At 35.0% G+C, this 13965-nt stretch overlaps 1 protein-coding gene and 1 long non-coding RNA gene across 14 annotated transcripts in view; one reads left to right on the forward strand and one right to left on the reverse strand.

Annotated features, from left to right (window-relative positions):
• The first annotated feature begins 885 nt into the window (after nt 1-885).
• On the forward strand, nt 886-6968 carry LOC111574294 (uncharacterized). The gene is made up of 3 exons (XR_002746616.3): nt 886-1195; nt 3194-3378; nt 6565-6968. It is a non-coding gene; the product is annotated as an uncharacterized LOC111574294 (long non-coding RNA).
• A 1129-nt stretch (nt 6969-8097) lies between these two features.
• Nucleotides 8098-13965, reverse strand: part of epb41l2 (erythrocyte membrane protein band 4.1 like 2) — an 83034-nt gene continuing 77166 nt past the window's right edge. For 12 of the 13 annotated variants that reach the window (XM_035952162.2, XM_023278817.3, XM_035952160.2 and 9 more), the window contains 2 exons: nt 13725-13839; nt 8098-12074 (listed from right to left, as the gene is read on the reverse strand). In XM_035952162.2, the coding sequence (XP_035808055.2) occupies nt 13735-13839 (105 nt within the window). In that variant the 3' untranslated portion in view covers nt 8098-12074; nt 13725-13734. The remainder of the gene's footprint in view (nt 12075-13724; nt 13840-13965) is intronic. The other variant, XM_055015675.1, reaches the window with a different exon arrangement.

Here is a 13965-nt window from a genome sequence, read left to right on the forward strand (position 1 = left end):
CAGATAAATGCAAAAAGAGAGTCAAAATCAGCTTTTACATTCATAAGGTTTACCAGACACCCAACTCCAGTTAACTGATTATGCTCCATGACTGCTGGATGTGTAAATAAAAAAGCTGTTTGCTGGTTGTTTCGGTCATTATCAACCTTTAAAGTAACAGAAATCTGTTTTTACTGCCAACAAATGGCCAAAAAAATCAGGGTGATGTGTAAAAGTCGAACAAATTGAACGCATGCACTAAAAATATTGCATCCTCCTTGATTATTATGTGATTGGAAACATTTACAACAACGGCAGCAGAGAAAGTCACACTAGAATTTGGACTGAGCTCCTCGTTGCTCATCAATTTTATGTAAACTTTATTTAAATTATTTTATATTTGTATATCTGTAACCTGTTAAACGGTGCTGCTGTCTCTTGTGGTCGGCCCTTTCACTGGTTTAAATAAAGGTTTATTTAAATAAAAATACAGTCAAGGTTGATGCTATCAGTTGTATTTAAAGTAATCAAACTACTGAAAACAGTATCAGTGTTTGCTGGTTAAAGATAAATAAAGGTTAGACAGAGAGAGAAAGCAGAAGAGATAAGAGAAATTTGGATTCTTATCAGCTGAAAAGTCTGTCAGTGAGTTTTTATGACACAATGAGCTCAAAGGTTGAAGGTTCAATGTTCAAAACTTTACTCCAGAGTGCAAATACACAGACTTACAAACAGGAAACTGGTAAATGCAATCATTTTTGATTATTTCCATGTTTTTCGGCCACTAAGGCCTGCAGTAATCCACATCTAGTGGCTCCATGTCACAATCGCATATAAACAGACTCACACAGTGCCAATAATCTTCTTACTGATCACAAGGTCGGACTGTTGCAACAGAGCAAAGTTCACACCGTCACCTCTGCTGGGTTTTCTTCCAATCAGAGACGTCGCTGGTCGTTTCTCTCTGTTGAATTACAGCCTGAATGATCTGACGTGACCCACTGACACTGATTTAATGGATCCTTTTGGGGTCTGAAAGTTCTGTGATCGCCGTCGCTGAAGCTTCATCTTTGACCTCCACTTGGATTCTGACTCCAGGAGGCTATTTAACCTCAGAGAGGACGACTGTCAGGACGATTCTGCTGCAGCTGCTGATCACATCTGGCAGCCATCTGCACGTCCTTTCAGCTTACCGTCACTCAGATCAGAGGAACCTGTAAGTAGACATTTTACTTCTATAGTGTCTGCATATGTTTGGGAGATGGTGAGCTTTTCTGCTTCTGTTTCACCTTCTTTGCCTGTAGCTTTGGTGGTTTCTGTTCACAGATTCGGGTTCATAAAATGCAGCTCTGGTTTGTTTTGATGCATGAATCCAGAGTTCAGTGGATATGTTTTGGCTCAGAATGCTTAAAGGGTCACTTACAGGTTAGAAGTTCACATGCAGAACAGAAACAACAAACAAAACTGCAGCTTTATGTTGGAATTATACCTGAGTCAATATAGAATTGCGGGACTTTTTGTAACATAGTTGACATTATTACTGTATTTAGGCCTAAAATCAACATTTCTTTTATTATAACTGAACACAACCTGGCATTATTAGAGAAAGTTTCTTCTAAATATTATATATGCAATTGAGTAATATTGAAATTGTAATGGGTAATTTAGTTGAAAGTGATTTCTCAGACACAAATACAATTCTTTATTTTCCATATAAAATTTGATATATTGCCAAAAAGAAATATCTGTCAGGATTATCTCAACTTAATAAAAAGAACACAATCAAAACAATTCTTGAATAAGCTCATTTTATTATTGTTTAGCTGATTAGAAGGTGGTTGTTATTAAATTCGGACGGTTATTTAGTTGACATTTTAGTGATATTTAATGATTTTATATTAATAAATTATTGTTTCCATAATAAATAATTATGTAATTTGTAAAGACATGATCATAATGAACATAAAAACATTAGTTTTTTTTTTAACTTTTAATAAAAATGTTTGCAAGATATATTCCATGGACTTCAAAAATCCCTCAATTATATATTGACTCATCTGCAGTATATAACTGGATTAAAATGAATAGAATTGTCCACACTTTTACTTTTTTTTGTAATGAAGCTTTTGTTAAATGAATTCTTGATGTCTGTGAGATTAACCTTCAGAACTCCAAGCAATTTCTGGGCATTTTTTGCTCCTGTACATCTATTTTTTTTTTTTTTTTTTTTTTTAAAAATAGGATCTGGTGCAAATAGTTAATATTGGGCAAATTTTCAGAGTAAACATGTAGAATAGCATGATTTCGATAAAATATCACAATTGCAGGGTTAGATTTGGCTAATTTCACCAATGGATCCACACGTCACACAATGCAAAGTTGAAAATACGTCAATTCTTGTTGAAACGTCCAACTGTGTCCAAGATCAACCTTCTGGTGATGATTTTAGGTTTTCCTTCTTCCTTATTCCATTTACTTTGTGTAAAGCACCGGCATCAGAGCATAATAATGCCACTGCCATGCTAGACTTTTGTTCACAACTGTATATCTTAACATGTATTTTGGACTTTTACCTTGAAAAACATCAATTCTTTTTGGTTCCTGAAGATGTTTCACCTTCACCCTACAGACTCCTTCAGTTCTGACTGACTCTTGAGGAGTCCAGACTGTTCATTTTCTCTCCCAGTATACATTATTGAAGGAGTTAATAGAGTTAAAACTGCCTGGGGAGGGATCTCAGGACTGCATTGTAAGTACCTGATAAGTTAGACTACCTCCTCTGTTTGCAGTTTTAACAACCAACCGTACTCGTCTTTTTTGATTCTTGAAGATATTTCACCTTCATCTGAGTAGCTTTTGCAGTTTCTACTGACTGATGAGTCCCAGATATTTATTGTCACCACCAACATTCACATGGCTCAGGCGGTTAATAGTGGTAAAACTGCTTGGAGACAAATCTCAGGGTTTCTATTTTTTGGTTGTTGGACATGTTTCACCTTCATCCAAGACGATTCTTTAGTTCTAATGTACTCTTAAGGGTTTTATTTAGTTTGACCCCTAAATCTAGTCATTAAAGGTGTTAATAGGTCTAAAACTGCCTGGGAAGGGATCTCAGAATGGCATTATAAGTACCTGATAAGTGCTGTTGTAGACCACCTCCTCTGTTTAGACTTTTACCAGCCTTGGCGTTCTCTCTTCTCTGAATGTTTTCCAGAACCAGGATGGAGGTTCTGAGTGGACCTTTGGCAGATCTGGCTCTGTTCCTGCGACAAACCACCACATCATCAGACGGACAGAAAGACAGTTTACTTCCTGTTTGGGTGTTGGGTCTGTTGTTTCTGTCTGTCTGCCTTCTGCTGCTGCAGCTGATCGTCTACTTCAGCTGGAAACTCACTCAGGGTATATTAACTTTTCATGTCTACTTCATGTACTCGATGCTCGCTATGTTATATTTACTACAGCAACATGTAGCTAAATGGATACTGCAGGGCCACTCCTGTCTTTAGAACCACACGTAGGGGTTTTATTTTATGTATCAGCTGCAGATACCAACAGCGAAATACTCTCATTTCAAATCCACACAAAAATAAAACACGATTTGCATCGGAAACACACTGCAAAGAGTGTTTTTTGAAGCAAACATGACAACTGATGTCGCCTGCAGGTAGAGAAAAATGTCTTTAGGCCCTGACTGAGCTGCTCTCTAAATAATGAAGCACAGCTGAAATAAACAACTAGAAAAAAAATAAGAAGTTGGCGAAGTTTTTTAGTTTTGTTTGGCTTTTTTGGACTAATCTGACTGTGAAGATACAAAATTCTGGTCACCTATTTTGTGTTTATATGTAAATATGAGTGTAAGATGCAGATTTTAGTGCAACCTGAGGATAAAAAACCTGTAAATGTGGCTTTAATTTCATTTATATGTGCATGATTCAGTAATGTTTTGTTTCTCTGGCTGAACCTGACCTCTTTGAATTTAGTTACAAACACCCTCTGCAGAGTTCAGGGTTCACTTTCACCATCTGCTGCCAATCAGAGCGGATACTTTAATGTAAATTGTGTAAACTACAACATCCAGCTGCTGTAAATAAGAGCAACAAATCTGAAAATAGTCTGCAAATAAATGTTGTATCTTCTCGTGGCCTTTTCTTGTAGCTTAATTCAAACTGTGCCGCCTTAAAAGAGCTCTTTTACTTGATGCAAACAGTTAAAATGAACGCTTCAGCTGCTGATTCTGTTGCTTTATTTGGATGATTTATTCTCACTGTAACATTCTGAACCCCAAAGCCCACCAGCGGGTTTTAAAGACATGTTTTCTTTTTAAATAAGTTATCAAAATTACAACATTATTAAGGCAGAAATTGAATAAACTGAAAAAAAATCAATGAATATCTAACTTTCCAACGGTCCTTGAATGCATCAAATATGAGCAGCAGTTTTATCAGGAAAAATAAGCAAATCAAAACAAAATTAATCTTTTTTTCAGAACTAGAAACTGTAAAAGATTTTTAAAAATAGTAATTTTTAGATTTTCAGCTTCTGTTGTTGTTTTGTTTAAAAAATTATGAGTTCATTTTGACACAAAAGGAGACACAATAACAAAACAACACAGAAAACAACAAAAACAACACAGAAAATAACTAAAACAAGGCAGAAAATGAGGCACAAAATGACCAAAATGAGACACAAAACAGCAAAGATGAGACAAAATGGTAAATAAGACACAAAACAGAGACTACAGGAGATACTGAGAGGAAAATCAATACTGGATCAATAAAATAAATGCAGTAAATGGAGAAGCAAGTTGTTGGAAATACATTCAGCACGGTGAAACAAAACACACTGCACATGTTGATCCCAGGGTTTTTTTTCAATATTTTTGGCATAAATAATCCAAGAAAATTTACATTTTATGATTAATGGCATTTTACGGAAGACATTTCTCTCTCTTTCTTCATGGTTGTTGTGTTTCCATAGAGGTGCAGGACTTTAGATTGTAGAGATATATGAAACCACAGGCAGGAAAAATGAGACAGAAGGAAAAATGCTGACAAACAGTTTGGAGCTCAGAGGTTTAAATAATTAAAATTGACAAAAAAAAAAACATTTAAAATCTAATGTGCAATAAATCCATGCTAATTACTTCTAATATTCATATAATTCATGAGGAAAAGGAAAATATTTCTATCACCCCTTAAAAATTTTGCAAACTGTGAGAATAAACACAAGAAAAAAAGGTTTCCTGACAATCTGCTTTAGTTCGTTTTTATTCTGACAGACTTTAGAAAATGACATTCTTTAGTGTTTTTAAAGATTTATGTCCTCAGAGGGACGGAATAAACTTGAATTACTGGATGGAGGAATGAAACCAGAAAGTGTGTTTGAGTGTTCAGCTCCTGCTATTTATTCTGAGACTATTTATTATCAATTACAGCAAAACCGCACTCCTGCAGTTTACTGCTGGTTCCACAGAGCTCAGATTAAAGAATTAAACTAACGGTGGGAACCTGCAGAGTAAAGAAACTACAGGACAGCAGCCGTGGAAAAAGCTTTTAGATATTTCACTGAAGTAAAACTACCAATACAACAAAGAAAAAGAACTTAATTATAAGAAAAGAGAATGTTTTCCTTTTAAATGCACAACAGTGGAAGGAGAAAGTAGCAGAACTCAAGTAAAATAGCTCAACATTGTATTTAACTACATTAAAAGAGCTTCACCAGATGTTAAAGTTGCCTTTTATGTGGCAGCTGTGTTGTACTTTTCATCTGAACTCAGTGACGTTGTTGGATTTTTCCAGCTGTTTTATTTGAGAGATGTCAACCCTTCAGTAAATTAAAGAAGCTGAAGCCTGAAAACATTAGAAGGTTTCTAATAAAACTCAAGTTTCCAGCAGTAGAAAGTAAAAAAAATACATCATGACTGAGGAAGCAGAGGTGCTAAATGCTGAATTATTCTTAGGTTTTAGGTTTAAACTGCATGTTTAATAAAAAAATAAAATAATAATAGGAATAAATAAAAATAAGCATAAACCATAAGAATAGTGAGTAAAAATAATTTTAAAAATTTAAATAAAAAACATGATGTAAATGAACAATATGTAATAATGATATAAATTATATAGAAAATTATGTAAAAAGATAAAATAATATAAATTAAATAAAAATATGTAAAATAATAAAAGATAAAATTGGGATGTAAATACATAATTGCTATATATAATATAAATAATAAAATGCACATCATATTTTAATAACAGATTAATTTCTGTAGTGCTAAAATCTATTTATTATACACATCTTTGAAGACCCAACAGATGACAAATCCTATTATGATTATTATATAATAATACAATTTTTATGTAATATAAACCAATAATATTGAATGTAAAAAAATATGAATAAATAATTTAAAAAATAACAGTAATTATATGAAGGTATTAACTATGTAAATAATAAATAAGAATATTTGAAAATACATTAATGACAAAAATAATATATACATGTAACAATAATTATTATAACCCATTATTCATGCAGTGTTGTGCTTTCTCACTCATTTTCTTCTATTTTTTCTTCCCCCTACAGCTGAATCTGATCTGTCAGAGTATCAGCAGGACAGAAGCTCCATCTACAGGCGGCCGAGCAGAAACGCTCGGCTGAGGAGGACGAGGAGCGTCGGCGTTCATTCAGGCTCCTGAACGGACAAAAACTTGAACTTCAAGGCCAGAAGAAACTGTAGAGAAAGCAGCTGCTGCGTCCTGAACACTGGGATCCATAAAAACTCCCTCAGAGTCAGGATTCATGACATGATTGGAACGACTGAAGCTGTGAAAACATCTGGATGTTTTGGATTCTTTAGGGAAACTCCAACATCTGGATGAATCAAAGCATCTTTTACTGATGTATTTATTTCTGCTTTCCTGCCTAAGCTTGACATTTCTTGTTTTCATATTTTACACAATAAAATAAAGCTGACGAGATTAAAACAACTCATTTGAATGACCTTAATGGCAAATAAAAGAAGTCATAAATCAACAAAAAAATTAGCAAACAAGCAAATGACAAATGAATAAAACAATGTAATGATTTTCCAGATGTTTAAGAAATCATGAAACACTAGTGTAAAAATACTAAATAATACAGATACATATTTAAAATACCTGTACAGAAACTACTCATGTAGAATAGCACATTTCAGGATGATTTATTATCGATTCATCACTGTAATCTTGTAGCTGCAGCTAATTGAAGTGACTTTATATACTGCTGGGTGACTAAATGAATTAAATATAACAAAAATATGTTCATTTATATTTTTCATTTATAAGCTCAAACTGCAAACAACCAGCAACCAACCTTTAAAATGTGTGTTGGGAGCAGAAAATACAATGTTTGTCTCTGAAAAACAATTGTTAGTGGAGAGTGGAAGTACTCAGATCTTGTACTTTAATAATTTTTCATGTTTGTACTTTAACCATTTCTACACTAGTATTAGTACTTTTACTGACAGTATCTGACGCCGTGTGTTATAAGATATAATATTAAAGGTTCTTAACCTTAAGTTAACTAAAGCTTAAAGATAAATGCAGCGAAGCAAAAAAAGTACAATATTTGCCTCCGAAATGCATTTTAGTCAGAGAATAACATGGAAATACTAACTTAAATGATCTAAAAAGTGCAAAAATAACTCATATCTAAAGCTCTAAAACAGTGTGGGGAAGCAGGAAGTGAAATATTTGCCTCTGAAATGTTTTTTAGTTGGAGAAAAACATGGAAATACTTAAAGTGCATCAAAACAGTACTTAGTGTTTCTTGCATATAATTCATTATTAGATTAACTGGAAAGTGAAGTTCAAGAGCATTTTTAAATTACATTAATTTTGTGAAATTAAACTCATTCATTTCTTGAGTTGACAATAACATTGATACCTCTTTTTATTTATAATCTATATTACACTGTATGTATTTTAATTTCTTGCTGAAACCTTCTACTTATGTTTATATTTTAAGGACTTTTTTTTGGCTCTCTTTGAACAGGAGCAACTGTAAAATCAGCGATTCCCCTCAGGGATCAACAAAACAAAAGAAAATCGATGAGTAATAAAGAAAACGAAGATGTCAGAGTATAACAATCCTTTATTTAAACAGTGTTACACAGGGGCAGGAGTGTCTGTGTGGGGAAACACAAAACATTTAAGCTTCTAGACAGATAAAATCTACCAGTGATCACTGTTAGCTGACAGGAAGCGCCGCCGCTGGTCGGGTTTTCTCCACAAAATGTGTTCAATTTTTACTGGAAATACAAAACTGTGCTGGTTTCAGAGCCTGAGATTTGAGTGTAGAATTCAGAATTTGACTTTAAAAGTGAAGAAAAAAGACACCGTGTGAGTTTAACGCTACAAAATCGAGTCCCTGATAGTTTTTGAAATCGGCTGGCATTGAAATTCTTGCAACTTTCACGTGAGATTCAGTTTTTCTTGGTGTTAAATCCAATGAATTTTATTTTGAAAAGCCCGACCTGGCAGCGTTGAAGCTCCTGATTGAGAACAGAGGAGCTAAAAGTACAAAAAAAAGAGGAAAGCGGTGGCAGATTTTGATTCGTAGTGGTGCTTCAGTCCAAAAACACATTTTACAAATATGCAATAGAGAGAGAGAGAGAGAGAGGGGAGGTATGAGAAACCCACCTTCCAACAACTAGATCACAGAGAAAAGATGAGAAAATCTACAAATATAGTCGCTGTGATGTTACAGATTTCTGTTTTTGGAACAGCGAAAGCTTCCGAAGCTGCCTAGAGTTTGCTTTTTGAAAGTTTTTCTGCTGCTTTTGTCGTCGTTGCAAGAGGGTCAGAGGTTAAAGCTTCCCCCTCATGGAATGTTTTTAACTGCATAGTCGAGCTCAGACCAGCGATTCCCCAAAAAAAGCCGCTTTTTTAACTCTCAGCCTGCTGGACAAGGTGGAAAAATGTGCACTGCTGCTGGTACAAACAGGTTAAAAAGCATTAATTTGATCAGCTTTTCTGGAGAATGCATGTCAGGTTTACTAAAATAAAAAATGTCCAGTGGATGCATCTACCAAAGTCCAGGTGGAATGTTTGATATTTGGGGTTATTTCATAGAAAAATCTACCAAATCTGACCAAGAAATACCATCATAATCAGTTCATTTTTAAAAATCTGCAGGAACTTTAGTATATTTATGGAAGCCATGCAAAGTTTTACCTTCATACTTCTAATATTTTCAGTGTTAAAGCCCTTAAAGTACAACATTTTTGCGATTCTTCCATCAGTACAGCAGACAGACGCATGACGTTTTCAGGGCTGAAAAACACACGAGTTCTGGTAAAAACTGTTACCAGATCAGTTTTACATCAATCCGGGAGTCACAATCTAAACAAGAAATGTCATTTTTGTTCAGCGCAATAATGTCTATAATATAGAATCATAGAAACAGTCACTGATACTCCAGATGTGTTTCTGTTTTCTACTAATTACCCCCAAATATCACAAAAAAGTGCACAAAAAAAAAAAAAGTATTTTACCACAGAGTGAATGGTGTCTAGAAGATGATCCTGGTGTCAAATGTGTGTAAAAATGATCATTTCATTGTCTAGAAGTTGTTCTGACCAACCACCTGTAACACAAGCTGATATGAGCCTTTAAAAATTACCCAGAATGCACTTCTAAAAGTTTTTTCTAGTGAATTATCAGAAAACAGAGACACATCCAGGGTACCAATCATTTTTATGACGCTATGTCATAGATATTAAACTGCTGCAGTTCTACTGTTCAAACTATGATGCATCCCATAATACTGATGTTTAAAGTTGGTTATGGAGAAAAAAATGAACAAAAAACAGATTTAGTCTTGAGCTCGTGACAACTGGATAGATGTAAAACTGATTTTTGTTGAGTTTTTGTCATTTTTTAAAACCATCTTGTGTCTGATTGTCTTTTTTCTTGTTTTGCGTCATCTCATTTTTTATCATTTTGTCGTGTTTTTGTTTATTTTTGTCATTTTGTGTATCGTTTTCATTGTAAAGTTTCTCTTTTTTTGTCTCGCTTGCGTTTGTTTTGTTTCTTGCTTTTTTCAGAAATGATGGAAAAACCCCAAAACTTTGTACTTTCAGAGCCTGAAACTCAAAGGTAAAACTTTGCATGGTTTCATTAAACAAACTAAAGTTACTGTACATAAAAAACATCAGATTCTGAGGAGGTCTGATTGATTTTTCATGGAATAATCTTTTCAGTTTTCTGTGGCACTTCTTTGCTCACAATCAGTGACATTTCTGCAGAATTCGCCTTCGTTCGTTGCTGCTCACTGAAAATCTGCGTCTTGCTTCAACACATTTAGCGCCACCAATATTTACACGCACAACTCACATTCCGATGAACAAAACACAACGAGTTTCCTTTTTAGGGGGTTTCAAGAGCACTTCAAACCCTTCGACACGAGTCCCTTTAAGCTGCTTTTTACCATCGTGTTGGAAATGTCTTGAGTGTAAAATAATGAATCACGTTCATGCAGCAGGATGTTCAGTTGCGGCAAAACAGCTGCAACAGCCAGATAATGTCAGAAAGTCTTATCTAGATGAGATAATCTGTCATCTACACACTCCAAAACCAATCAACACTGTAGTATCGAAGCTGGAGTCGCTCGAGATTTAAAAAAAAAAAAAAGTGAGAAAACGTATTGAGTTTGACGTCATATCAAGCAAGAAAACTCGTAGAAATGGTCAAGTTGTCATTGTTTTGGTAACTTGTTTTGAATAATTTAAACTGCTGGATTAATTCTGTATTGAGCTTCATCCTTAGAATAAAAAGTTTCACTGCAGGATGCACAATAACGCACCAAAACTCGCTTTTTTCCCCACTAATAAGGCCAACTTTCAATCATATTTCATATTTTTTCACTCCCAAAGTTGTCAGTTGGCACTCTCCCAATCAAATTTCAGTTTACAGGTCCTCTCTCCCAATCAGAGCCTCCCTTTGCTCCCCCGTGGCCCAGTAGAACTGGTTAGTGTTGAAAAAGGGGGCGGGCCCAGGAAGTGTGTTCAGCCAATGACAGCTGCTCCCACCTTGGTTCGTACTGTACAGAGCCGCATAGCTTGAAAGTCGGTTCATTTTCAGCTCAAAGTTCTTTAAATTTAGTAAAAATTAATTATAAAAATGTTGAAATTCCACTTTGATTAAAACTGAACCCACTTTTATCAAATATGCGCCATTTTTCCTTTTATTAATGTTAAAAAGTCACTTTGGGTCGAAATGAGCTGAAAATGAACTTTCTCAGTCGCTAGTCACACACAAGGAATGTGGATGAATTAAAACTATTATTACAGGAGAGAAAAAAATAGAAACATAAAAATAAAACAAAAAAAGGATTTTTTTTTTTTTTACTGCAATGTTTTAAGTTACAGCTCCCAGTTTTCTGTAATTATTAGTAAGAAAAAGTGTTATTTCTATTGTTTGTCTGACTGTGAATGTAAAATTAAAGGGAAAAAAGGTGTTTTCTTCAGTCCTACACTATTTGGAATGAGATATATTATATTACTCTCCATTTACACTGAATTGAGAGGGGGAGCTGTAATTTAACAAATCACTTTTTTAAAGAAATGCACCAAAAAAGCTGATAAAGATCTGTTTGATTTTAATAGAAATAAAGTCACTTTAACTGGTGAAATAATCAATAAAAGGATCTGAAAATCTTTTTCTCAGCTTCGAATCTGATCAAAATTTGGTGCATCCTTTGTTTTTATCTTTGCAATACATGACAGACTTCGCTATCTTCTCTCTTTTTTGTAAAACAGTTAAAAGAAAAAAACACTAATAAAAAATAAAAACAAGCTACAAATGTTAAGCTAAACAAAGTGGTTCTTTTTGTTTCCCCTCACTAAAGGACGAGGACATTATTTTTCTTTTTCTTGGTTTTTTCGCAGTGAAGGGATCCAGATGCACCACAGAAAGAAGAACCAGGCGGGAGGAGACGATAACTTCACTTAAACCCTCCGATTCTTCTTCTTCTCCTCCCATCTGTCGGTCGTCGTAGGATGATGAAGTTCAGTCGATGTCAACAGAAAACAGTCACAGTGGGCTTCAGCTCTGAGAAAACACAAGGAAAGAAAAACTGCTGCTTTAATACTCAGAAAAATGGACCTAAACTGCCTTCATTCTCATATTAAAGTTACCTTTTTTCCAACGGTATTACAACATGTGAGAACAGTTAAAGGTCCCATACAGTGCAAATCACTTTTATTGTGTTTTATATGCCTCGTTTACACAGTTTCTACAGAGAAAAGCAAATAAAATCAGAAGTCTGCCCTCTTGCTGCTTACCGACTCCAAGAAGGGCCAACCTCATAGGTAAAAAATGGCACATTTCATCAAAATCGCATCATTCTACGTGTCTCATTTAAAAATTGGTCAAAAACAAATCATTGTTTCTAATAAGATTCTGTAAAATATTAAAATATTCTGCGTCCCTCTGAGCAACTGTTAAGTTATTAGTGACTCAACTGCGATTAACAACCACATGACAAAATTTCTTCCAGTTTTTGGCTGAACTGCAGGCAGTGTATACACAGATCAGAGAGGAGACAAGTATGGAGACAAAATAAAAACATAAAAATGTAAAATCAATTGGCAACAAACTGTACAAACGGAGGGATTAGTCAGATTTTCAACTTTCCGACAGTCTTTGAATGCATTATGTGTGAAAAAAAAAGCTTAAAATTGTGATATTTAATCAAAAATTTGGTATTTTCATCAGATTCTGTTAAAAAAAAATGTAAACTCTGTGTTCATCGAGGGATTCGGCTGCGACCAACAATCATGGGACAAAGACTGCAAGTTTTCGGATGAACTGCAGGCAGTGTTTGCACAGAGTGGAGACAAGTATGGAGTAGGGCTGGACCCCAATATCTGAATATTTGGTCATTGTGGTGGTATCCAAATATTTATTTTGAGATCCGAATACTTGGATGTTCCACTCTCCTCACTGTAGCACGCAGACCTACCAACCCTGACGTCACGCTTCACTCCGCCCATGTTAGCAAACAGAAGACAAAAGCCGAAGGAGATATCCAGTGTATGCTAATGCTGTTGGACTCAGATGATGAACACCTTGAGAAGCAAGATCACCTCCCCAAACTGAAACTTATACAGTCATGTTTAAATCAACCATCTTTGTGGTATTTTTGAGCTGAAAAACTAAAAAAAATATTCTGGGGACTTTCATTAATTTGCTGAAAAGTGGCCCAATGTTTGACCTTTAAATAAAACCTTCGCCATCAATACAGTGATGATTTTAGAGATGCGATTTTTGTCCGACAAACTCACCAAATATATGAAACAGAAACACTGACTGTGCAGTAAATTTGGTGATATTTCCATGGAAAACGATTATTAACAGAAACAGTGAAAAGCTTTCTGAGTCGCATATCTGTCAGCTGCTGTACAGTGAACTGTTGCACTGTCAAACACAGAGTTTTTTTCCTGAACAACAGCTGCTCAGCTGCATTTAAAGCTACAGACACTACAGCAGCCGATTTACAACAGAACTAAAACCACACGTTATACACTCCTGACTAAATAAAATATTTTTGTGGTATTTTTAAGATAAAATCATAAAAGAAACATTCTGGAAACATGTGAGACTCTCACTAATTTGCCAAAAAGTGGCACAATGTGGGACCTTTAAAGAAAACCACCATCAATAATAATAATAATAATCCTCTACTATTATTATCATTACCTGAGTTCAGTCAATCCTCCTCATCAGCCAGTTCAGTTTCTTTATGAACCACCACTCTGGTAACAGACATGTCAGGATGTTGCTCTTTGGCCTCCTTAATGGCCTGGGCCAGTGCCTGCAGTACCGGGGTCCGACCACACAGTGGCAGCACCGAGCACGGCAGGCAGTGGAGGGAAAGGAGGTGGGAGACGGTGGAGTTAAATGAAAAATAAAAGAAGAAGAAGCATAAAGAAAAGGACAA

Source organism: Amphiprion ocellaris, chromosome 12, assembly GCF_022539595.1.
Source record: "Amphiprion ocellaris isolate individual 3 ecotype Okinawa chromosome 12, ASM2253959v1, whole genome shotgun sequence".
In the NCBI taxonomy this organism is placed as follows: domain Eukaryota; kingdom Metazoa; phylum Chordata; class Actinopteri; family Pomacentridae; genus Amphiprion; species Amphiprion ocellaris.